This window comes from Dromiciops gliroides, chromosome 3 (assembly GCF_019393635.1).
Source record: "Dromiciops gliroides isolate mDroGli1 chromosome 3, mDroGli1.pri, whole genome shotgun sequence".
Classification (NCBI taxonomy): domain Eukaryota; kingdom Metazoa; phylum Chordata; class Mammalia; order Microbiotheria; family Microbiotheriidae; genus Dromiciops; species Dromiciops gliroides.
This window is the reverse complement of record NC_057863.1, coordinates 262,010,137-262,037,420: the sequence shown is the minus strand read 5'-3', so window position 1 is coordinate 262,037,420 and position 27,284 is coordinate 262,010,137. Positions and strand designations below refer to the sequence as shown.

The window sequence follows — 27,284 nt, the reverse complement described above, 5'->3', positions numbered from 1 at the left end:
AATAATTTATTTCCACACAAACCTTAGAACACAATGGGCCGGGGGCAGCTAGGTGATGAAGTGGATATAGCACTGACCCTGGATTCGGGAGGACCTGAGTTCAAATTTGACCTCAGACACTTGACACTTACTAGCTGTGTGACCCTGGGCAAGTCACTTAACCCTCATTTCCCCTCCAAAAACAAAAGATGTCCGAACACAATGGGCAGGAATTCACTTAGATAAGATGGTCTAGGTGGCGTAAATTCTTGATCAGTAAAGTCCTTCAAAAGCCCAGGATAGGTCTTCCATGTTCAGTTCTAACTCTTATTTCTTAACCCTCAAACAAGCTCCTCAGGAGACTAGTAAGATGATCTGGTGCTCTAATCTCTTTGAGGACTCTCCATATTTTGTTGAGATCCACACAAAGACTTTAGTGTAGTCAGTGAAGCAGAAGTACATGTTTTTCTGGAACTCCCTTAACTAATATGCAGAGTACATCATACAACATGCCAGGCTGGATGAATCAAAAGTTATAATTAAGGTCACTGAGTGATAAAGAAATCACACAAAAAAGGGAAAATGACCCATATGTACAAAAATATTTATAGATTCTCTCTTTGTGGTAGCAAAGAATTGGAAATTCAGGGGATGCCCATCAATTAGGGAATGGTTAAACAAGTTGTGGTATATGAATGTAATGGAATACTATTGTGCTTTAAGAAATGATAAGCAGATGGATTTCAGAAAAACCTGGAAAGACTTACATGAATTGATGCTGAGTGAAATGAACAGAACCAAGAGAACATTGTACATAGTATCAACAACATTGTGAGATGATCAACCATGACATAGACTTAACTCTTCTCAGTAATACAAGACAATGCCAAAAGACTTATGGTGGAAAATGCCCTCCACATTCAGAAAAAGAACTGTGGAGTCTGAATGCAGACTAAAGCATACTATTTTCACTTTTGTTATTGCTTTTTTATTATTCTTGTTTATTCTTTCTTATGTTTTTTTTCTTTTTTCTGATCCTTCTCTTACAACATGACTAATGTAGAAATATGTTTAACATGATTATAATGTATAACCTTTTTCAAACTGTTTGCTGGCCTCAGGAGGGTGGGAGAAAAATTTAGAACTAAAAAAAATCTTTACATGTAATTGGAAAAAAAATTTAAATAAAATTTTTAAAAAGAAAAGTCCAGGACAAGGGAAATAGGACAGGGAAAAAACCTGGATGTCTCCCATAATTGGTTATTAATAATAATTTCTCTCACAACATAAATTAGAATGAAACAACAAAATGGTATTCATTCCTAAATATGTTTCCTTCTCCGGCTCATTTATAGATGAAGAAACTGAGGAAAACAGGGTTAAGTAAGTTGCTCATGATCACAAAGCTAGTAAGTGTCTGAGGTTGGATTTGAACTCAGGTCTTCCTGACTCCAGTCCCTGTGCTCTATCTACTATGCCATGTAGCTGTTGCCTATTATTTAATTATATAATGAATTTATCTTTGGGTCATTCCTTTGGCATCATAAGATTTTTCAAGGACAGAAGCTATCCATGGAAAATATATTTAAATGCTTTTGTGTTCTATCACCTGCTTTGAGAAAAAACAAATTGGAAAAGTAAATATAGAAAGGTGTGACAGCAGTGTTTTCCTCTCCCACAAATATCAGCATAGGAACTGTTGGACCTGCTGACTGCCCCTGCTAACTCTTAAAAGTGATGAGGTCAAGGTCTCAATAAGGAGCTTCTCTTTAGTACACTTTAGCTTTTAACAGATTAATGATACAAAATGTAGTTTCTAATGAGAAATATACATTTTATGAAAAGAAATGCTGAATTTTTAAACAGGGTTTAACATTTTTGCTTTTGCGTTTTAAAATAATGATGTTAAGAAATTTTTGTATTCTGTAGAATGCAGACATTTAAAAATTAATATTTAATTTAAAAAGTGAACTTTAAGTCCAATATTCCTTCCTACTAGTCAGAAAATGTCACAATTGTGGAAATGGAAAAAGTTTGCTAACACATTTTTTTCAAGTATCTTGTTTACTTTTATATCACCTAGAGATTCCCATAAACTTTATTCTTATGATGATCAACTCCCACATATACTTCAAAAGCAGAATAGTCATATATTATAGACAGGTGAATTATTTGTACAGGAGATTACTAGCATAGATATGACAAAAAGGTAAGTAGTTTGTGACATTTATTGCTTGGGCAGTGAATGATCAGAATATCTTTGAGGATATTCAGGTAGGTATTTGCCTGGTGACTAATAAGAGAGTCAATGCTTTCTGTATTTTTGCAGATAGGGAATAGAACAGCATAAGCAGCTTGTCACCCATCTCGCCATAAGAATTTGTGTCCCCTGCCCTGACCTATTCTATGTTTAGCTTTCCATACCTGTCTTTTTCTCTACCACAGCAGGCTTCCTCATCATTCTTGCTCATTTGGGTCTATCTCATTTGGGTACCAAGCTTCTGTTGCATTTTCCCTACTGAACCTACTGCTATCAGTAGCAGCAATCCAGACAACAGACTCTTTTTTTTTCCTCCATAATTTTAGCCCTAACAATTTTAAGGTTCTTTTTTTTCTTTTTTTGAAAGTGTGTGATGAGGACAAGCGCGGGGTGGGACCTGTGAAACTGGGTAGGAAACTCCTGGTATGAAAATTTCTCCACTGGGGCAGCTAGGTGGCACAGTGGATAAAGCACTGGCCCTGGATTCAGGAGGACCTGAGTTCAAATCTGGCCTCAGACACTTGACACTAGCTGTATGACCCTGGGTAAGTCACTTAACCCTCATTGCCTGCCCCCCCCAAAAAAAATATAAGGAAAATTTCTCCATTAAGGCAAGTTGGCAATACCTCTGCAGCTAAGTCTTTGTTTGTTTGTTTTTGTTTTGGTGGGGCAATGAGGGCTAAGTGACTTGCCCAGGGTCACACAGCTAGTAAGTGTCAAGTGTGTGAGGCCAGATTTGAACTCAGGTTGTCCTGAATCCAAGGCCAGTGCTTTATCCACTGTGCCACCTAGCTGCCCCCTGCAGCTAAGTCTTAAGAAAGTTTCCTCAGTGCAAAAAGGAGTTAAGTGACTTGTTTATGACCACATAGTTATCCTGTCTTCCTGACTCCTTGTGTCCCCTAAGTTATGAAAATGGCTAGTACATAATAATTAATAGGTTTGTACTCTTATAATCATTTTACTAATTTATGTCAACAAAATAATCTTACCAGAGTTCCAGTTTTCCTATTCATTGTGTAAGAGATGTTGGCGATTTTGTGGCCACCTTTGGGATTTTCTAGTAAATGAACACCGTTCTTGAACCAAGTATACTCAGGAGCTGGAAAACCTTCTTTATCTTGACATTTCAGTTCCACTACGGTTCCACTCAGAGCTGAGCTGGGGACTTCACATAATGGAACACCAGGTGCCACTAAACAACAGATGACATATGTTATTGATTTTATAAGGTAAGTGCAAATTTTGATTGCCAGGCAAAAATATATGTATCTGTAATACATTTTTTTTGTTTTGTTTTTCAAGAGGTCTCCCTCCATTTAATAGTTTTGTACTCATGCTTATGTAGTGTTTTATACTTTGTAAACTATAAAGACCACATATATGAGAACATACGTATGAGTTGCTATTGTTATTATTATCCTACATCACTTTTTGCCTTATTTTTGTGCCATGTTGTTGGAAGAGATGAGTTTATTTAACCCAATGTGTAGAAGCCAAATGATAGAAAAAGTACAGGACTGAATCAGAAAGGCTAAGCACTAATCCCAGCTCTGTCACAAACTCTTGTGTGGTCTAGGACACAGTATCTTTCTGGGCCTTTAACCAAGAGTTCTTAGCCTTATTTGCATCATAGACTCTTTTGGCAGTCTAATTAAGCCTATGTTGAGCCCTTCTCAAAATAATGTATTTAAGTGCATAAAATGCAAGGAAACCAATTAAATTGAAAAAAAATTATCAAAATGTTAGAAAAAATACACATATAGACAAGTTCATGGACCCTAGATTAAGAATTTCTGTGCCAAGCCTTAAAATTGATAGCTATTTCTTAACTTACTGTTATTTTACCTTCTGTAATATTTTACATAGGTATGGAGGATAAAGAAAAGACATACTTAAAAAAATTTAAAGATAATTCACAGGAGACACTCCTATATTAAAAAACCACTAGATGAAAAAAAAATTCATTCTTTACCTAATACTTCCAGAGTAATAATATCCTCTTCAAGGTTTTGACCTTGGTCAGATGGTACACTAACTTCACAGCGATACTGTCCAGCATCATTTCTAGTCACATTTTTAATTCTGATGCTGAAATTGAGCATCTCAGCTCTATCCTTAAAATCACCTTTAAACAAAAAGAAATAAAATTTCATAAAAACACAAAATACTTAAAATTAAATAACAAATATACCATCATTATATGTACATATATAATTTTAATATAATAGGATAAGAAAAGCTAAATATTTTAATGAATCTTTTGAAATTCAATTTTATGGGGCAGCTAGGTGGTGCAGTGGATAGAGCACCGGCCCTGGATTCAGGAGGACCTGAGTTCAAATGCGACCTCAGACACTTAACACTTACTAGCTGTGTGACCCTGGGCAAGTCACTTAACCCCAATTGCCTCACCAAAAAAAAAAATTCAATTTTATTTCTATTTCCAAATTCTTTCCTTCTCTCCTCCCCCTCCTCCACCCACTGAGAAAAACAAGAAAAACAAAACCCATAAAACATATAGTTTTATAAAGCAAATTCCCTATTGGATATGTCCAAAAAAAAAAAAGAGGAGAGAAGTGTGTATTTTAAAATTCTAAATGTGGGTTCTAATCTGTCTCCCCAGTTTTTTGGGGAAACTGGCTAAAATCACTGATAAATGAGTTTAGGTTTTTAAGGGTTTATTAAAAGATATATGATAGTAAAGAAAGAGAAAGATTGAGAGCAGATTTCTTTTTTTCTTTTTTTTTTTTTTTAGTGAAGCAATTGGGGTTAAGTGACTTGCCCAGGGTCACTTACAACTAAGTGTTAAGTGTCTGAGGCCGGATTTGAACTTAAGTCCTCTTGACTTCAGAGTGGGTGCTCTATCCACTGTGTCATCTAGCTGCCCCAAGAACAGATTTCTTATAGCATGGAACTCCTAAGCTTCCTAAACCTCCCACTTGAAGTCCTCCCACCAAACCAATGTCTTGAACCAAAAGAGGAAATCCACCCTCAGGCAGCATCACTTCCTACTTCGTGTTCTCCTCCCAGAAATGGGAGGTTCTTCAAGCTGATTGGCTAGTGTCATTCAAATCCATTGGTTCACAGGACTTGAAGGTGATCTTGAGTTAAGTTCAAAGATTTTAGCTTCTGAGAACAATACCTTCTTAAGAGCTAGCCAGATGTGCTTACAATCTAGTTAACAGAAATAGGCTAATCAGCAGTCAATCACTCTCACTTAATTCAATCAGTTTAGATTAATCTCTAGGTGGGCCTTTGAGTGTCTGCTAAATCCCCTTATCTACCACATTCCATTATCTTGACACAGAAGAGAAGAAAGGAAAGGAAAAGAAAGGAGAGGAGAGAAGAAGAGAGGAGATATGTTATAATTTGCACTCTGAATCCATCAGTTCTTTGTCAGGTGGTGGATAGAATATTTCATCATGAGTCTTTTAGAACTGTGATCAATCATTATATTAATCAGAGTTACAAAGTCTTTTAAAAATTTATTTTCTTTACAGTATTGTGATTTTATAAATTATCAAAATGTTAGAAAAAAAATACATATAGACAAGTTCATGGACCCTAGATTAAGGATTTCTGTGCCAAGCCATAAAATTGATAGCTATTTCTTTACTTAACTTAACTTTTATTTTAGGTTTTTAAGGCTTTATTAAAGGGGCAGCTAGGTGGCACAGTGGATAAAGCACTGGCCCTGGATTCAGGAGTACCTGAGTTCAAATCCGGCCTCAGACACTTGACACTTACTAGCTGTGTGACCCTGGGCAAGTCACTTAACCCCCATTACCCACCCCCCCCAAAAAAAAAAAGAAAGAAAGAAAGGAAAAAAAAGAAATAGAATGTCTAGGCCCTTTTTTAGTCCAATAATTTTAAAATGATCTCTCCTCAATCTATTTTCCAGGTCAGTTGTTACTAACAATGAGTTGTTTCACATTTCCCACCCCCCCTATTTTTTCATTCTTTTGACTTTGTTTTATTGTTTCTTTTTTTCTTTTCTTTTCTTTTCTTTTTTTTTTTTTGGTGAGGCAATCGAGGTTAAGTGACTTGCCCAGTGTCACACAGCTAGTAAATGTCAAGTGTCTTAGGCCAAATTTGAACTCAGGTCCTCCTGAATCCAGGGCCGGTGCTCTATCCACTGTGCCACCTAGCTGCCCCTGTTTTATTGTTTTTTGATGTCTCATGGAGTCATCAGCTTCCAGTTGCCCAATTCTGCTTTTTAAGGAGTTATTTTCTTCAATATTTTTGGTGCCTCTTTTACCAAGCTCTTTATTCTCTTTTCACAATTTTTTTGCATCACTTTCATTTCTTTTTCCAATTTTCCCTCTACAACGATTGTTTATTTCTTTAAGTCTTCCAGAAATTCTTGCTGGCCTTGGGTCCAATTAGCTTTGTCTTTGAGGCTTTGGTTGTGCTCTTTTCACATTGTTGTCTTCTAAGTTTATGTCTTGGTCTTCTCTGCCACCATAGTAGTTTTTATGGTCAAATTTTTTTGTTGTTGTTGTCTGTTCATTCTTCCAGTTTATTTCCTGCCTTTGAACTTTATGTTAAAGTTGATCTCTGCTCACCTGGGGGGTGGGTGGCCCTTTCCAAGCTTCAAGCTTTTTTATGCTGCTGTTCTCAGAGCTAGTTCTGGGGATATGCAAGTTTTTGGTGCTTCCAAGGTGGTATGATTCTGGGAAAGTTGTGGTCAGTGCTCTCGTTGTTTGAGCTGTGATCTTTACCCAGGAATGGCCCCTGCCCTCCTATAGCTGCAAATACTAGTGCTCCTTTTGGTCCTTGAACTGTGATGAGGTTCCCTGAACTGAAACCCAGAACTGCTTATAGGAAATATAGTTGCCAATTAGTGCCAATTGCTTCTATTGTCAGCATAGTGTCCCCTGTAATCTTTTTCTGACTAGTTGTCCAACTCCCTCACTGTCTCTGGTCTGAGATCTCCCAAAACCGCTGCTGTTACTGCTTTTGCTATCACGGCCACCTCCAAGACCCACCAGGGGTACCGTCTTGCTTCCAGCCTGTGCCCATCCTGGTGTTACAGATCTCTCCTCTGGCCCTCCTCTATGGTCTTAGGCTGGAAAAATGTCTCTCTCTGATCTTTTTTTTTTTTTTTTTAGTGAGGCAATTGGGGTTAAGTGACTTGCCCACAGTCACACAGCTACTGTTAAGTGTCTGAGGCCTGATTTGAACTCAGGTACTCCTGACTCCAGGGCCAGTGCTCTATCCACTGAGCCACCTAGCTGTCCCTCTCTGATCTTTTGTTAGCTCTTTTATTCCAAAATTTGATTTGGAGCATAATTTTAAAGTTGTTTAGAGGGGAGTGTTTAGCAAGTTCAGAAGGATCCTGTTCTTTATTCTACCATTTTGCCCCCCATTCAAATTTTCATTAGTGTTTTGTGCCTCTTTTCCCATGCTGTTCTCTTTTTCTTCTTTAGATTTCACTTCTTTTCCCATTTTTTCTTCTTCTACTTCATTTTCACATTTGATTTTTATAATCTTTTTTAAAGGTTCCTTTTAAGATATTTCTATTCTTTTTTTAAACTTTTCTAACACTTGATATTGGATTTGGACTTGTGTTCAAGCTTCGTTTTTCTTTGAGGCTTTGCTTCTAGATATTTTTTATTTATTCTGTTCAGTATTTGAATCTTGAGCTTCTCTGTAGTCATAATAGCTCTTTATGGTGGGATTCTTATTGTGCTTATTGTGTTTGCTTATTTTTTGACTTTTGACTTTATTTAAGCACTGACTCTGCACTCTTCTGGGGGAGAGTATATCTGGCATGAGCTTCTGTACTCATGTCCTTCTGCTCAGGCTGAGGGCCTACAGGTTTTCAGTGCTCCCAGATTTGTTGTGATCTCATCTGAGGTCTGTTCACTGTTCTCCTGGTTTGAATTCTGCAAGTTCCTGACCCACTTTTGTCTTTCTGATAGTCCCTGATCGAAAGTTTCAATAGACCACTCTTGGACTCTATCACTACTGGCCTGTTTCAGTAAGACTGAACTGCAGACTCCTCTTTGGTCTGGGACTGATGCCCTGGTTCTTTTACTGCAGGCTTACATGTTGGTATAAAGCCTAGAATTCACAACTCTATTCCTGGGATCAGAGCCACACAGTTACATTTCTAGAATTTGTTCCTTGCTCAGTATATAGCTAGGGCCCATGTTAATTACAGCCTCTGGATCTCTAACCTGGGAATTGTCTGTGATCTCTTTTGGCTCTGGTGCCCTTTCTTGACCATCTTGCAGTTACAGAGGTCTGAAATGCTCCACATGCACTCTTGTTTTTTGTGGTTTTTTTTCCCCCACAGGTCAGTGAGGGTTAAGTGACTTGCCCAGGGTCACACAGCTAGTAAGTGTCAAGTGTCTAAGGCTGGATTTGAACTCAGGTACTACTGAATCCAGGGCCGGTGTTTTATCCACTGTGCCACCTAGCCTCCCCCTCCACATGCACTCTTGACCAGACTTTTTCTCAGTATCCTCAGACTTCTCTGTCTCACCTCCCTAAGGAGCTCTGAGCTGGAAAAAAGACTCATTGTGACTTTTTTGTTGTTGTTGTTTTCCTGATCAGAATTCAAGCTGGTATACTTTCTAGATTGTTATGGAAAAGAGTTAGTGGGGAGATAGGCTGCATTGCTTCTTCTTACTCCACCATCTTTCATTTTTATGAATATTTTATATAAATTACCCCCCATTAAAGGTACTCCTGAATGCTTCATTATGTCATATGAGTGACCCTATGTTCTTTTTTTTTTAGTGAGGCAATTGGGGTTAAGTGACTTGCCCAGGGTCACACAGCTAGTAAGTGTCAAGTGTCTGAGGCCGGATTTGAACTCAGGTCCTCCTGAATCCAGGGTGCTTTATCCACTGTGCCACCTAGCTGTCCCTATTTTCTTTTTTTAATACTATTTTTTAAAAAGGTCACAATGTATATTTATTCCCCACACGTTACAGTCTTCACCACAGTTAAAACTGAAGAGTTAAAAACATTGTGGGTAAGGATGGATTCCAGGTGATCATCATTGTTTCCTTCTGGTCATCTAGAACACCCAAAACTCATCTATCCCCACCAAAAGGCTCCCTGGAAGCAATAGGGGGGGACGGCTGTCCTTTCTAACTATGGAACCTCTCCTTCAGTTATCTGATGCAAGGCTGAGACCCTGCCCCACACATAGAGCTAGCTCCCCACTCCCCTTCTTGTCCTCTCTTCTCCCCACCTCATGCCTTTACCAAACTTTATCTGATCATGGTGAGTGGAGGTTTGATGCCATACTCATGAAGCCTGGACAATTCAGCAAGCCAACCAAGTCAAAGCCTCCAGTAGCTCCCGTTGGGCTGGATGTTTCCTTCACTTTCTGTTCAGCTCTCTTGAGGTTTGATTTGCACATGTCATTGTTGGGGTCCAACTCCAGGGCCTTCTTATAGTAGACGACAGCCTCTGTGTTCTTCTTCAAGCTCGAGTGTGCTAAGCCCATTCTGCCATAGGCTTTGCTGTAGTTGGGGTCTATGCCAATGGCTCTTTCACAGTCTCTCACAGGAGCTGCATAATTTCCAAGTTTGCTGTAGGCAGCAGCTCTATTACAAAAATACACTGCATTGGCTGGATTGAATTCAATTGATTTTCCATAAAAAGAGACTGCTGCTTCAAAATTTTCTATTTTCATTTGTTCATTTCCTTCTGTTTTTAGTATCTTGGCTTCAGCTGTATCTCCATCAGAGGGGGAGATGGGCTCAGAATTCCTATGGATGTAGGACATGTCTTTTTTCCTGCAGCAGCTTCAAATATTTCAGGCACAGTTTGTTATATAGCTAGATCTCAGTCTTCAACAGTCACTCCAAAAACTGTCTCCAGGCCCTGGATTGCAACTTCTAAACTCTCCTGGGCATCAAGAGAGAGGCCTCCATGATGCAGCTGGTCATGCAGAAACTGGATGATGGAATAAGCAAGGCACTTCTTGTCTCCTCCATCTTTATGGCTCTGAAGAGGGATCTTGTGATTTTCAAGATCTTAGCAAGCTGCAGAACCCCCTGACTCTGCTCTGCCAATGTTGCGCCTGCACCAACACCTGCGCACCTCCACAGCAGTCCCACCTCTTCGACCCTATGTTCTTTTTTTTTTTTTTTTGGTGGGGCAATGAGGGTTAAGTGACTTGCCCAGGGTCACACAGCTAGTTAAGTGTCAAGTGTTTGAGGCTGGATTTGAACTCAGGTCCTCCTGAATCCAAGGCCAGTGCTTTATTTACTGCGCCACCTAGCTGCCCCCAACCCTATGTTCTTAAAGAACTTCAAGAATGGTCCCAAAGTGAAAATTTGAAGTGACTTTGTCCTGCCTAGACATAGTATCTGGAGGTTTTGTTTTAAAAGTGGAGCAGCAGAATATAATCTCTGCTTGGTCTTCCCTATCAATAACAGCTAGCATTTTTATAGCATTTCAAGGTTTCCCAAGCACTTTTCATATATTATTTCATTAAATCCTCACTGCAATCTTAGGATATAGGTTCATTTATTATCCCAATTGATAAATAGATGGATGGATAGATAGATATAGCTATAGCTATATAAGCATATCTATATATCTATATACATACACACTGATTTTAAACTTTGGGCATTACCACTAAAGCAACAGAATTCATAATACATAAGGAACAGAAGTGATATCATTATTGCTGAAAGACCCTATTTCCCTACTGAAAAATTATATTCTATTACCTTCTCTTAGTGGATCACAGAGCTAGTAAACCAGCTGGAAGAGTTTTTTGTTTTGTTTTATTTTGTTTTGTTTTGTAGAGTTATGGACTAAAATAAGAATGAGTGATTTAGGGACACAAATGATTCGTTTTATTTCTACACATCATATGTTTAAGACCATTACTTTCAAAGCCTAATTGAAATTTCTCTCACATGTTTTGGAAAACCATTTGTGCCCTTTTTTATTTGTCAAATGGAAAATTATGCACTATATACAGTGTTTCATCATTTCCCTTCCCAATGACCCACAAGTCTATAACTTCTTACCTTGAAAAGCTTGCTGATAATAAACAAAGGAAACACTGGGTCCAAGTTTCTTCCATTCCAATCTTGAAGGAGATGTTTTCTTTTGGTACTTACAGGATAAAATTGCTTCTAGGAAAAGGAGATACAGTCAGTATTTTCTTGCTTGTTTGTTTTTTCAGGGTTAAGTGACTTGCCCAGGGTTACACAGCTAGTGTCAAGTGTCTGAGGCTGGATTCAGTCAGTATTTTCTTAATATCTCTGTGGTAGATTCTACCCTTCTTACTAATAGGTAAACACTCCCTTTGTACTCTGTACTCCCAGTTTGCACTTGACTTCTAGATTGGGTCCTCAGAGGAAGTTACTACTCTGGATTTTATGGACAATGATATAAGTGGCTACTCCAGTCATTGAGCCCCAACTGGTGTGTTTCCTATTAACAAATAGCTAAAAAGGACTTCCAACTAAGATGGCTGCTTGAACAGAAGTAGAAAACCAATCTTCTGTACATTTACTACAGAAGAAAATACAAACAAATCTAAAAATAGCACTAGACCTAATCATGAACAAGAAATACAATGAGAAACTACAATGACTTTATCAAATGTAGCCATCATCCAAAAGCTACAGGCAATAGAAGAGTCAATCTGCCAGAAAAAAACCTATGCAAACAAGACAGAAATCTCTCAGCATGATCAGAGCTACCTATTGCATGCAATGCTTTGTGTTAAGAAGCAAAAAAAGAAGACTCTCACAAAAAACCCCCAGAATGGTTGTAAAATAATAATGTGGCCCTTTAAGGTGATTTGAAACAGCAGAGACCAGTTTGACGATTACTCAGATAGTAACACTCCAGGCCCTGGGTCTCTGAGGCACCTTTCAATTTACCCTAAGGTGTCATAGAGAGTCCTGAAGAATCAGAATGCTAAACCACAAAAATACAAGGGGACCTAAACCTACCAACATTCTTAAGATGGAGTGTAGAGGTAGAGATCAGTATAGGAGTCCAATGACCTAAGAGAAGACCTAGAAGTGCTGAAATGCATAAGAGGATCTACTGATCATGGCACTAGTACAAAGCTCCAATTCAAGAGCTAAGGCTAAAGATATGAACAGAGGAAACAAACCAGAGATACAGAGATACCCAAGAAAAGACTCTAAGCAAAATATGGATTTTCCATGAAGATTACATGGATATCTAGAAGAAATTAAGCAAGAAATTGTTTTAAAAAATGAAATTGGGGGGAGGGAGGGAGAAAAATCTGAAATTGGAAAACTTGTATAAACAAAAGTTGAGAACTATCTTTACATGTAATGGGAAAAAAATAAAATACTTTATTAATTTTTAAAAAATGAAATTAAACCTTTGGAGGAAAGAACTGGAAGAGAATAAATACTTTAAAATAGGAAGTGGAAAACTTTACCAAAGGGATAGACTCCTTAAAAATTTATCATAGGCCAAACAGAAATCAATGACGATGAAGCAGCAAGAAATATTTAAACAAAATAAAAATAATGGAAAAAATTGAAGAATATATATATATATTTAAATCAGCTAATCTGGAAATCAGTTCAAGTAGAAAAAACTTGAGAATCACTGGACTACAGGTCACATGAGCAACAAGATGATAGACTAGATATTTTCTCCAATTTCCATGGCCTCTCAAACTGCTCCAAAGCAGAAATGATGCACCAGAGTTAAAGCAACTTCAGCTGTCTCCATGGTCTAGGACTCTCAGAATCCAAAAGAAGGTTTAAAGAAACCCAACAAAACAAACAAAAAATAAAACTTGATCAGATCAAACTCATTGACCCTCAACTCACTCAGTGCTCCTCTCTCAGATCTCATGCTCCTGATTATAAGGCTATACGAGCAGACCAGACACAAGGATACAACAAAAGATTACATCAAACCCCCCTGTACCCTAGAACCCCCACTGTTTCTACTACTTTGGAAACACTAGCTTAAAGCTGCAGAAGTATGCTTAGGCCTTGATAGTCAGCCTGACAACAGCCCTTAAGGAGCAAAAGCCTGTTTGGGGTGGGAGGGGGTGTGGCTGGAGGCACCAACACTGCAAAGTTCTGAACTGGCAGTACCAGGGAAAATAGATTCTGAACTGCCACTGCTGGGCCAGAGAACTGAGGAACTGAGAGAGTAGGATAGGAAACCAGGAGAATACACCATGCATGTGGGGGCCTGTACAGCACTCCACTAAACCAGAAGGAAAGAGCATAGTAACTGGCTGGGGCCAGTTCTGACAATTTAAAACTCACCTGGGTCAGAGACCTAGATGGTGACCTGTGAATTACCCAGACTGGGAAAAGGCTAATGAGTTGCTTTGAGATACAGTTCCCAGGGAAAACACAATTAGAAGGGAGGGAGTCAGGAAGTGAGTGATAAGGGAAATGAAGAAAAAAGACAAAGTACTAAAGATTTCAAGAAGAAAACTGAAAGACTTTGAATAGAAACGTATAAATAAACAGGGAAACCAGTAAAAATAGAAGGAAATATGGCCTCCAGATCGACTAATAAGTTGAGGCATTTATCAAAAAATACTGAAAAATTAAGGAAAATTATTCAATACTTGCTAAGACAGAGAATCCTGCATAGTTGGAGAACATGAAACCATAATACACTATTCCTAAATGCTTTAAAACAGAAATTAGAATTATGAGAGCATTATTTGTATCACACACAGCAAGAGTAATGAACAGAATAGGAAAACTGGAATTTGTAATGACAAACCTCACCAAAGGAACAATAGAGAGAACAATAAAATGGGAATGCAAATATATAGAAATGAATGACAACCTAGAAGAAGAGAAACAAAACCTAACAACATTTAAAGAAATTTGGTCACTATGCAATCAAAATATATTGAACTTGAAGAAAGGATGTGCAGAGACCACCTAAGGATCATAGGTCTCCCAGAAGAACACAACAGGATAAAAAAAAAATCTTAATGCCATAAAGAAGGAAATAATAGAAGAAAACTGCCCAGAACTTCTAAAGATAGAAAATAAAATTCCTTATTGGAAGAATTCACAGATTACCTTTAGAAAAAAACTCAAGACATAGTGGTTAAATTAATGATTCAATTCAGACATCAGAAGTTCTACAAGCCATCAGGAGAAAAACCTTCAAATTTAAAGGAAAGTGGGGGCGGCTTGGTGGCGCAGTGGATAAAGCACCGGCCCTGGATTCAGGAGTACCTGAGTTCAAATCCGGCCTCAGACACTTGACACTTACTAGTTGTGTGACCCTGGGCAAGTCACTTAACCCCCATTGCCCCGCAAAAAAAAAAAATTTAAAGGAAAGTAAATTTGAATACGGCAAGACTATTCTGTACCCACTAGAAAAAGGAGGGAATGTAATAATGTGTTCTAGTGAGCATTGGAGCTTAGGATGGAGTACAAGACGACCTATCCTGCAAATCTGAGTTTAACCATATAAAACAAAATATGAACCTTCAAGAAAATCAAAATAAAAAGTAAACTTTTAAAAAGAAAACCAGAGCTGAAGTGATTATTTGTCTCTTGAACACACCAAACAACAGAAATGCAGTGTCACAGGGAAATGGGTGGTAGGGGGTCCTTAGATATTCCTCTTTGTTTCAGCAAAAAACATTTATTTTATTTTCCAGTTACATGTAAGGGTAGTTTACAACATTCATTTTCATAAGATTTAGAGTTCCAAATTTTTCTCCCTCCCTTTCCTCCCCCCTCCACAAGTTCGCAACCAGGTTATATATGTACATTCCACAAGTGTTCTTTTTATCAGTTCTTTCTATGGGGGTGGAGAGTAAGCTTCCTCATTAGTTCCTTGGGATTGTCTTGGATCATTGCATTGCAGAGAGTAGTCAAGTTATTTACAATTGCTCATTGAACAATACTGCTATCACTGTGCACAATGTCCTCCCAGCTCTGCTCACTTCACTATACATTGATGTTCATTAGACTTTCCAGGTTTTTCAGGTATCATCCTGTTTGTCATTTCCTGTAACGCAAGACCATTCCACAACAATCATATAACACAGCTTTTTCCATCATTCCTCAATTGATGGACATTCCCTTGATTCCCAATTCTTAGCCTCCACCAAGAGTTACTATAAATATGTTTTGTACAATTTTTCCCCCTTTTCTCTTTTTCATGATTACTATTGTTAACTGTTTCCCTTCCATCCTATTCCCTTCCCCATGATATTTATTCTATTATCCATCTTCTTTCATCCTATCACTCTTCAAAAGGGATTTTTTTCTGTCTGTCCCCTCCCCCACTCTACCCTTCCTTCTTTTGCCCCTCTCTCTTTATCCCCTTCCCCTCCTATTTTCCTGCAGGGTTAGAGAGATTACTCCATCCAACTGAGTGTGTACATTATTCCCTCCTTGAGCCAATTCTAATGAGATTGAGGTCTTTGAGCCAATTCTGATGAGTGTAAAATTAATTTACTGCCCTGCTCCTCTCCCATCTCTTCCCCCACTCCATAAGCCTTTTCCTGTTTCTTTCATGTAGGATTTTACCTCTGCCCTTCGCCCTCCCCCAGTGAATTCTTCACCCCTCAATTTAACCCTAAAGATGTCATCACCTAGATAAGTGACACAGTGGACAAAGCATCACCCCTGGACCCAGGAGGATCCCAGCCAAAACCCAGCCTCAGACACAAGACAGTCACCCACTGTATGACCCCAGGTATGTCCCCCAGCTCCAATTTTTTATGGTTCTCTAGGGTCTTGTATTTGAAAGCCAAATTTGCCATTCACTTCAGGTCTTTTCATCACAAATATCTGAAAGTCTTCTTTTTCATTAAGCTCCCATTTTTTTCCGCTGAAAGATTATGCTGAGTTTTGCTGGGTAGGTGATTTTTGGTTGCAATCCCATTTCCTTTGCCCTTTGGAATATCATATTCCATGCCCTCTGGTCCTAGAATGTAGAAGCTGCCAGATCTTGTGCTATCCTAACTGGGGCTCCACAGTACTTGAATTCTTTCTTTTTGGCAGCTTGCAATATTTTCTCCTTGACCTGAGAGCTCTGGAACTTGGCTATAAAATTCCTAGGAGTTTTCCTTTTAGGATCTCTTTCTGGAGGTGATTGTTGGATTCTTTCAATTTCTATTTTAGTTTCTTCTTCTAGAATTTCAGGGCAATTTTCCCTGAGAATATCTTGGAAGATGGTATCTAAGCTCTTTCCTTGATCATGGTTTTCAGGTAGACCAATAATTTTCAAATGATCTCTCCTAGACCTATTTTCCAGGTCAGCAGTTTTTCCCAGAAGATATTTCACATTGCCCTCTATTTTTTTATTCATTTGGATTTTCTTTATTGTGTCTTGGTTTCTCATAAAGTCACTGGCTTCCATTTGTTCAATCCTCATTCTTAGGCAATTATTTTCATCAGAGAGCTTTTGTACCTCCTTTTCCATTTGGCTAATTTGACTTTTCAAGCTGTTGACTTTTTTCTCATGACTTTCCTGCACCACCACCCTTATTCTCTTTCAATTTTTTCCTCTACCTCTCTAACTTTATCTTCAAAGTCCTTTTTGAGCACCTCTATGGCCTGAGACCAATTCATATTTTTCTTAGAAGCTTTAGATATAGGGACCCTGATGTTGACATCTTCCTCTGAGGGTGGCACCTCATTCTTCCTTGTTACTGAAGAAACTTTCTATGGTTCTTACCTTTCTCTGTTGGCTCATCTTGCCTTTCTTTTACTAGACTTTTTTAGCTCCTTCACGTGGGTCACTGTTTCTAGGCTGCAGTATCCCAAGCTTAAGAAGTTCCAGGTGGTATGATTTAAGGAGAATCAGGTTCTTCACTTGCCTGGCCTGTTCCCTGGTCCTTAGATGACCCCAGACCAACTTGCTAATCAACCAGCTTTGTGTGTTGTGGTTGTCAGCTCCAATGAGCCTGTGCCCCTCCCCCACCTGGGCCACTGTTACTGGAGCCTACCTCCTGGTTCTCAGCAGGGGTGTAAAATCCAAGTTCTGTCTTAGCACCAGCATAGACCCCTGTAGTCTTCCCCCTGCCCAGGGCTCAGTCCACTCACCAGACTGTGATCTTAGTTCGAGACAACACTGGTGCTTCAGCTGATTCAGAAGCTCTGGGGGTCTGCTTTTCTGGTGAGGTCTTCCTGGGACTGGATCTGTGTCAGGGTGATTGTGGGGTTGGGCCCAACTCCTGTATTAGCACAGCATCTCCCTCCTTCTGACCTTCCAAGCCATTCTTGGTTAGAAGATGATTTCAGCACATTCTTCTGTGAGTTTTGCTGCTCTGGGCATTTTCCTGTGGCATTATTTGGATGTTTTTTGGAGTGATCGTGTCACGAGTTCGGGAACTCTCTGCCTTTCCTCTGTCATCTTGGCTCTGCCCTGGCAGTCTCCAGATATTCCTCTTTAAAAAATTACATCCTCTCACACACAATTCAATTAGAATAAAATAGTCTTTTATTTGGGCACTAGAGAAAGAGACCAAGAAGGAAGTCAAAAGCTTCCCTTGAGGGGAGAAAATGGTTCAGAGATATGAGAAACCCCATTTAAAAATTTCTGGGACTCAATGTTGGAGAAATATCAAAGGTCTTTATTTACATTTGAACGAGAATGGGCCAGGTCCCTAATGGAAATGGCAGCTAGTGTGGGACTTGGGAGCCCTTTTATTTCTTAACCCAGCTGGCCCCTCCCTTCTTCCTCAGTTACAATCTGCTCTCTAAGACACTGACACCAAACACTAGCCAATCAGAATGCAGTATAGTCAAAGGGGCAGCCTTCTAAACTCCTCCCTCATGTGAGCCTTCTCCCAGCTGAAATTCACCTCCCAGACATTAATTGTTCCCCAGACACCTTCAATCAGCTTTTGAGAGGGGCCCATATTTTCCCACAAGAACCATGATTCTCTGAGACTCATTTCTCTTTGAACAGAAGAAAGGCAAAAGCTTTTATAGATTGTAAATCGGGTGACCACCACCTGACAATGTTCCCTTTGGGGGAAGAGAAAGCCTCCTGAAAGTGTGTGTGTGTGTGGGGGGGGCATTTTCTCTTGGAATGCTAATCCTGACCTCTGGAGTTATCTCTGTCTTCCAGATCAGGTAGTAGCCACACCTAACTGACTCTCTTGCTATAAAATTTAATCTCCCCCTACTTCTTAGGTGTGTCCATCCTTATAGATAGTTGGCCAGTTTCCCAACCCCCATGTCATGCAGTATGAGTGAATAAATGTATCAGTCAAAGACAATAATAACAAGAGTGCCAACAGGGAACAATAAGAGACTTCTTTCTCTTTTTTTTTCTTTCTTTTTTTGTGGGGCAATGAGGGTTAAGTGACTTGCCCAGAGTCACATAGATAATAAATGTCAAGTGTTTGAGGCCAGATTTGAAATCAGGTCCTCCTGAATCCAGGTGCTTTATCCACTGAGCCACCTAGCTGCATGCACATGAGGTGCCCTGCTCCCCATACACCCCCCCCCACTTCTTTCTATATGTATGCAAGGAGAGAAGGCAGAAATCTGGTGCAAGTAACAATGCATAAAAAGACACAGGGTATTATGGATAGAACCTAGTGATTACTGGCCTACAGATGAATCAATGCTCTGTGTGTGTGTGTGTGTGTGTGTGTGTGTGTGTGTGTGTGTGTGACTACATTATTGTTTGGGACAAAATTGCCTCAGTTTACCCAAATAATTCGAGGAGACCACCAAGTCAAGCAGAGGCAGATTTATTACATTCTCATGAAAACAGGTGAACTCATGCCAGAGATGAGGTCTGCAGCAATGGGATCATGCTTTGGGTTTTTATAGAGATTTTGAGGGGGTGGTCCCCTCATGCACAGGGTGAGCTCACAATCTAACATCCAATCCTGTCTCACCCAGAGTTCATGTTTAGCTTGTGATCAAGGTATAGATACATGCTCCAGGAACAAGTGGGAAAGGGGAGGGGGAAAAAGTCAAACCAAGGGAAGGGGGAACAGGGTGAAACTATGGGAGGGAGGGGTGAAACCACTCCAAACCATTCCACCCAGGTAAGGAGGGGCAAGGGGGAAGAAGGGAGTGATGGTACCAGGAGCTGGTACCAGGGGGAGTTAGGACTTAGGAATGCAAAAAGGAGAGGCAAGATCTGGGAGTATCTGTATGTCATGAGGTACAGAGCACCCCAGAAGTTCTCTGGGGCACATCAAGGAATCTTCTCCTTGAGAAACTAAACCAGAGGACAGATAGGCCTAGAGAGATAAGTGGAACCAAATTGGACTGAGCTAGCTTTGGAATCTCCACCCTTCATTCTGATCTCCCTTACCCCTGGGGAGATAAATTTAGGTGTGGCTGCAGCCTTTGTGTGATGAAGAGAGATCCATAGCCACCCCTCACCCAATTCCTCTAGTCACTACCAGTGGGGGATGGTCTTCCACTCCTCACCCAATTCCCCCAGTTACCAGCAGTGCAGGATGGTCCTCCCTCACTAAAGGAACTTTCCACAGTGAAATGGTCACCCCTCCCACCATCAGTCCTCTATAAAAGTACCTGCCAGTCTCCTGCTCGAGGAGATTGGTACCTCAGAGCCACGTGCTTTGTGTCTATCTCCCCATGAGAAGTCCAAGGATTTCTTTCATGGTTTTCCTTCCCCCCCTTCCCTTCCCTTGCCCCTAAATAAACTACCATCTTATTCAAACTGCTTTTTTGTGCAAGAGGGTGTAATTCTTTAAGGAGGAATTCCTAAGAACCCCTAACCTAAACCCATACCCCATTTCCCCCATAACATTTTGGTGCCCGAATGCTTGAAGGGACACGGGAATTTCCTCTTTCCTCTTAGCACACAAAACTGCGGGTTGGGAACCTCCCTTCTGGGTTTCTTTTTTTCCCTCTCCCACCTGACTCAACCTCCCGTTTGAGTCACAGAGAGGCAGAGAGAGAATCAGCTTTTGCACGACAGCAGAGGACAGCCTGGGTCTCCCTCCCTCACCGAAAGCTCAGCCAGATGTCTGGACTATACTTGGCACACAAAACCTGGAGGTAGGACCCTCTCTTCTGGGTTTCTCTTCTCCCTCTCCCACTGGACTCAACCTCCCATTTGAGTCACAGAGAGGTAGAGACAGTCGGCTTCTGCACGACAGCAGAGGGCAGCCTGGGACTCCTAGATGTCGGAACCAAGCTCGGACCCTCCATGTTTCTGGGTAAGAACTTTTATCCTTGTGTGTCTATCCCTTGCCAGCGCTCTGCTCTTCCATGAGACAGGCAGCTGCATTTCTCTCCCTTGAGAAAGCTAACCTCACGTCTGAACCACATTCAGATCATTCTCCTTAGACAGTATTTATGGGACAGAAAGGGAGCGTTCTGAAAAATTCACCTCTAGGGTGCATCCTAAGAGATTGGACTAAACTAGAACTTAAAAATTTGAGAAAAAGATGCATGATACATTTTTGCAACAATTTATGGCCACATTATTCACTAGGAACTGAAGGAAACTGGCCTGTACATGGCACCCTTAATTATAATACCATTTTGCAATTGGACAAGTTTTGCAAGCATGAGGGGAGATGGACAGAGATTCCATATATACCAGATTTTATGACTTTAAGCCAGAAGTCAAAAGGAAAGGATGAGGTCCCCTTGCCGATTGAGAATCACTGCAAGTCCAAGAAATTAGCTAACCTTTTGGGCACCTCCTCTGAGTCCCCAGCCCCCCTGCTCCTCAAACTCATTCCCTACCTGTTTCTCATTTCACTCCTTCTTCCCCATCTGCTTCCGTACCTATGGGTCAACCACTGTCATATCACTCTATGACTGAGACCTCTCCTTGCCCACCGGCTGATCTCAGAACCAATTCCCTGTGCCCTCCACAGCCAAGCTCCGGCCACACTGGGAGTGGATGTCAGTATCCTTCTATCCTGCTCTACCCCATTTACAATCTGGGGGAACTCCAATACATTCCCATTTCTCCTGTTTTTTCCACTCAGCAGAGGATCCCATCTGCTTTACCTAATCTGTAGTTACATACTATGCCCATCTCCTTTTCCCCATCTCCACCCATGCTGCAGCCAAAGACTGTTTCCCCTCCCCCACCTACTCCACAGCCAAAGACTGTCACCCCTCCCCCACTGGGCCCTCCGCCCAATCCTCTGTCTTGGCTTCCACCTGAGCTATCTCCCCAACCGGCTTCACCCAGGTCCCTACCAAGGTCCTTACCAGTGTCTCCCACTGCTTCCCTGCTTCCATTAAGGGAATTTCCCATTGGGAAGGGCACAACATTAAGGCATGTTCCTTTTTCCATAAGCAGGTTATCTCAGATTAAAGAGAAATTGGGGAGTTACTCAGAGAACGCCACAAAGTTCATAGATGGTTTTAAGTCTGTGACACTGGAGTTTGACCTTTCCTGGACTGATTTGCAAATTATTCTTGCCAGCTGTTGTACCCCTGACAAGAAAAAACAGATTTGGGACCTGGCGGTACAAGTTGGGGATGAACACTAGCAGGTTGGAAATTGGGTTGGGGTCCCTGGATTTACAGCTGTCCCAGCTGTAGAACTAAGATGGAACTATGATAACAGGGAAGACAGGGCTCGTAGAAATCACATGGTCACCTGCCTGGTTGAGGGAATGAGAAGGGGGGTCAAGAAACAAGTCAATTACGGAAAGGTGAGGAAGATAACACAGGGGTCTGATGAAAATCCTGCTGTCTTCATGAGCCACTTAGCAGACTTCCTGAAGAAATATACCAACCTAGACCCCCAAAGTGATGTAGGAATTACTGTCCTCAATATTCATTTTATCAGCCAGTCTGCTCCTGATATTAGGAGAGAACTCCAGAAGTTAGACTGGGGTCCCCAGATCCCATCCTCACAACTCCTTGATATTGCTTTTAAGATTTTTAATAACAGGGACCTTGCAGTAGCCAAAGAGAGAGAAAAGATGGCTTGTGCCCGCTCCATAGACCAAGCTTCTATAATAGCAGCAGCCATCACCACATCTGCTACCAGCAGAATTCTGGCTGGCTGAGATTCTGGCAGCTGCAGTAAACTGGGACATGGAAGTGGGGGACGCCACATGAAGTTTGTTCCATCTAGGCTCAAGGATTCATGGCAGATACCCATTATGCCTATGTGTTGCCTCCCTGGGCCCCTCACAGCTCCGTGCATTCCAGGCCTTCTCCACTTCTCTCCCCTCCCCCTCCCTTGCGCCGTGATTTCTTCAACCCCCAGTCAGCATGAAGCAGTTTTAGAAGAATCTTTGTCCCCTTTCCTTATATATAAAGAAGTGGGTAAATATCATGGGTGCAGAGCACCCCAGAAGTTCTCTGGGGCACATCAAGGAATCTTCTCCTTGAGAAACTAAACCAGAGAACAGATAGGCCTAGAGAGATAAGTGGAACCAAATTGGACTGAGCTAGCTTTGGAAACTCCACCCTTCATTCTGATCTCCCTTACCCCTGGGGAGATAAATTTGGGTGTGCCTGTGGCCTTTGTGTCCTGAAGAGAGATCCATAGCCACTCCTCACCCAATTCCCCCAGCTACCAGCAGTGCGGGATGGTCCTCCCTCACTAAAGGAACTTTCCACAGTGAAATGGTCACCCCTCCCACCATCCGTCCTCTATAAAAGTACCTGCCAGTCTCCTGCTTAAGGAGATTGGTACCTCAGAGCCACGTGGTTTGTGCCTATCTCCCCATGAGAAGTCCAAGGATTTCTTTCATGGTTTCCCTTCCCCCCCTTCCCTTCCCTTGCCCTTAAATAAACTACCATTTTATTCTAGCTGCTTTTTTGTGCAAGAGGGTGTAATTCTTTAAAGAGGAATTCCTAAGAACCCCAACCCCTAACCCAAACCCCGTACCCCATTTCCCCCATAACATGTACTAACAGGAGACATCTTTCCTGTCTGGTCATAGAAAAGGCATAACTAACCCATAACAAGAACTGGGGGTTTAGAATGTAGGCAAAGGTGGGGAAAGGAGTACCAGGGTACATCAGGTTCAGTAAGGCAAAATACATGATTTCTGATATAAGCAATGGAATTAAGCATGAGCAAAATGATCTGACTATAACAGGGACTGGGGTTTGGGTACTTTCCAGACCCTATCCTCCGAATCTAAACTGACTCAAGTCCACCTATCCCATACAATTACAACATGGGAAAGTACATAAGGCAGGGATGGAAATGGGAATAAAGAGGACTGAGTGATATGCCAGGGTCAAACTATGAAGGGAAGGTGGCCTCTGTATACTAGAAAAAGAGCCTATAGGGTGAAAAGAAGGGGACTCCACTGCTGAATGCTCCTTGTTGTTGTTGTTGTTGTTGTTGTTCATCCTTTGTTCTCAAAGAGAACCAATGATGTCAAGAGAGTGATGTCTTGACTTGTGTGTGAATTTAATATAATCGAGGTAGAGCTGCACCAAGTCCTAGGTCTTACTCTCTCCTCCAAAGTCATTGAAATCCAGTGGCAAGACAAAGATTAAGATGATTGGCAATGGCTCAGAATGCAGTGGTTGAAGCCTTTCCATATTTGGCCTTTCCAAATTAAGGTCTTTCCCAGGTCTCAGTTTGTCTCAGGCCACACACATTCAGTGACTAAAGGCTAGGTAAGAGTTGAGACAAAAGAAGGCTGAATTTAGCAGCACAAAGATATCAATCAGGGAGGGGAAAGACCCTCCAGCTTCTGGCTAGAACAGCAAACAATTGCTATTTAGGATTATTATAAGCCATCAAAACCTAAACAATGAACCACTGGGGCTTGAGTTGGGGCTATTATTGGCCATTCAATGAAAGCCAGAGGGATTTGGATTAAAAGGCTCCATTTAAAACAATGGGCTTTTTTAAAGCCTAATTTTCCAGAGCAGTATTTTAAGAGATCAAAAATAAAAGCTGTGCAGGACGAAAAGTAAATTGTCCCAGCTTTTTGAAAAAAAATATGGATTAAGCTAGATGGTCAGTGAAGTGAGATGGGAACCTTTACACTGTTTGAGGCCTGTAGCATTTGGTGCTTTAAAAGTCTGCCTGGGGTGGGGTGGGGGAGCAGCTAGGTGGCACAGTGGATAGAACACTGGCCTTGATTTCAGGAGGACCTGAGTTCAAATCCGGCCTCAGACACTTGACACTTACTAGCTGTGTGACCCAGGGCAAGCCACTTAACCCTCATTGCCCTGCAAAAAAACAAAAACAAAACAAAAGTCTGCTTGCCCTAGGATGACAGGTGGAGTTTAAAACCCTGGGGGCAACTGGAATCTGAAGGAGAGCATAGATACAGAGAGGAGATGTACAAGCAAATGTAGAAAAAAAGGTTAACAAGATCAGTGAGAGGCTGCAGAATCAGGGTCATGGGGTGGGGGGCATACTATGGGGCAGTGTACTCTCTGACACCTATAATAAATATATTGTTCTGGAAATGAGGCATAATGGAAAAGGAGAATTATGGGATAAGCCCTACAAGTCAGTGACAGAAAATACCTAGAAGGTAGGTAGATTCTAGGTTGAATAAATACCTTGGAAGCTTTGATTGTACAAAGAATACAGAGAAAAGAATGAGACCATTATAGGGGTCATGAGTCAGAGAATAAGGCTTTAAAGTAACCAGAAAGAGAAATATAGAAAATTAAATATAGGTTTTTATCTGCCTGTCTCCTATTAAAATGATAATAAACAGACCACAGGAATTAATTTTATAATATCTCCTACACAAAAAAATAAAAGAGAGATACATGTCTCCTACAGGACAAAACCAGATCAGAGAACATAAAGTCTCCTACAGTATAAACCAGATCAGAGACAGACAGGAAGAACATAATACTGTTATGGGGGAAAATGGGGTATGGGGTTGCTGTTAGGGGTTGGGGTTCTTAGGAATTCCTCTTTAAAGAATTACACCCTCAGGGGCAGCTAGGTGGCTCAATGGATAAAGCACTGGCCCTGGATTCAGGAATACCTGAGTTCAAATCCGGCCTCAGACGCTTGACACATACTAGCTGTGTGACCCTGGGCAAGTCACTTAACCCCCATTGCCCCACAAAAACCCAAACCAAAACAAACAAACAAAAAAGAATCACACCCTCTTGCACACAAAAGCAGTTAGAATAAGATGGTAGTTTATTTAGGGGCAAGGGAAGGGAGGGGGAGGGGAAAGGGAAACCACGAAAGAAATCCTTGGACTTCTCATAAGGAGATAGGTATGAAACAAAGCATGTGGCTCTGAGGTACCAATCTCCTCGAGCAGGAGGCTGGTAGGTACCTTTATAGGAGACTGATGGGAGTGACCATCTGCCTGTGGAAAGTTCCTTTAGTGAGGGATGACCATCCCGCACTGCTGGTAGCTGGGGGAATTGGGTGAGGAGTGGCTATGGATCTCTCTTCAGGACACAAAGGCCATAGGCACACCCAAAGTTATTTCCCCAGGGGTAAGGGAGATCAGAATGAAGGGTGGAGGTCTGGAAGCTGGGTGTATCTGTCCTCTGGTTTAGTTTCTCAAGGAGAAGATTCCTTGATGTGCCCCAGAGAAGTTCTGGGGTGCTCTGCACCCTCAACATTACCAATTTATTTTTGTCCCAAAAAGAAAGAAACATGATCATGTGGAGTCCCTCTCCTAATAAAGGAGCTCAGGGACTCCCTCTTCCTAAGGGTATTTAAGGTTTCTTTGCTCACTGGTTATAGGTTAACTTCATTAGCATGATACAAATCAACCCAAAGCAAAGGTAGTTTAACAATTTCATTTATAACAAGTATGGAGGAAATACTGAAGCATCATGATAAGATTACAGTTTTCCAAAAAAAAAGGGTTTGGCAAGGATGAGGATGCCCAGATTTCCTCATAAGATAGGGACTTACTATCCTGTGGAAAAAAGTCACATGGTAGGGACTAATCTGCCAGCTATCTGGGTTCAGTTTGGAGTTCAGTTGAAGGGCATTTTGCTCCTATTAACCCAGAGTTTCATAAAAAATACTTTTGGATAATAAGGCACCTCCATCAAATCCAGGTGATCCATATATTCATATTAACAGAAGATGGATAACGAAAAGAGTGAGAGAAATACTTTTTGAAAAGGGGCTCCAAAAAGGAAATTTAACCACTAATGAACAGGATTAGCTTTAGGGAAAGAAAAGAAGAGGAAATCTCTTAGGTTGAGAGGAAGAGAGGGAAGAAATATATAACCAGATAAAAGCAGGAGAGAAAAAGGAACTAAAAAAAAACACTAAAGGGAAAGAATATTAACCAATAACAATATCACAAATCCATGAGACACTGCATTGCAACTGGATTTATTACAAGAGAAATGAACATGCATGTGGAGCCCAAAGCCAGTGAAGAGTTTGCAATCCATACAGAAGTTTGTATATTCATGGCAGTACAACAAAGGGAGGAAGAGAAAATAGAAATCTCTGAAAGGAGAGTGGCATGGGAAGGGGAAAATTGCAGTAAAGGTGGAAAAAGGACAAAACCAAAGGGGAGGAGCAAGGCAATGACAAAAGTGGCATTCTTTTCCTATTGGAACTGCTAGACCAATGAAGACAGGATGGTCTGCTTTAAATACAAGGCTCCCAGCTGCATGAGCAGTTTCATTTGTCTTGTCTCCCAAGGACACACAAGGAGGCCAGCTTGAGGGTGCAAATAATAAATTATGTCATGGGGTTTAGGGGGCTACTTTATCCATAACATATTCAGAGCCTCTTACATACTCTGGGTCTAGCATTTCTGGAAAATAGGGCAATTAAAAAAACCCAAGTTCAGGGGACCCCTTAGCATTCTTTAACAAGGGTTATCAGATGAGAAGATAGGATCGGGGAGAGGAAAAGAGAGACAGTAGGAATATGGACACCTTAAAAAAATTAGAGGGGGCAGCTAGGTGGCTCAGTGGATAAAGCACCAGCCCTGGATTCAGGAGGACCTGAGTTCAAATCTGGCCTCAGACACTTGACACTTACTAGCTGTGTGACCCTGGGCAAGTCACTTAACTCTCATTGCCTCATCCAACAAAAGAAAAAAAGAAGAAAAGAAAAAAAATTAGAGTTACTGGAGGAACATAATACTGTGTTTATTGCATGTGAGGGAAAATGACTCCAACTCAGCAGTGGTGATGTGTCAAAGGCTCATTTATTGTCATTC

The 27,284-nt window shown here is 41.0% G+C and overlaps 1 protein-coding gene across 3 annotated transcripts in view; it reads right to left on the bottom strand.

The window, feature by feature from the left end:
- JAM2 (junctional adhesion molecule 2) overlaps nt 1-27,284 on the bottom strand; it is a 126,176-nt gene that overhangs the window by 40,950 nt on the left and 57,942 nt on the right. For 2 of the 3 annotated variants that reach the window (XM_043996973.1, XM_043996971.1), the window contains exons 3-5: nt 11,248-11,355; nt 4,212-4,364; nt 3,229-3,431 (exon numbers count right to left, since the gene is read on the bottom strand). In XM_043996973.1, the coding sequence (XP_043852908.1) occupies nt 3,229-3,431; nt 4,212-4,364; nt 11,248-11,355 (464 nt within the window). The remainder of the gene's footprint in view (nt 1-3,228; nt 3,432-4,211; nt 4,365-11,247; nt 11,356-27,284) is intronic. The other variant, XM_043996972.1, reaches the window with a different exon arrangement.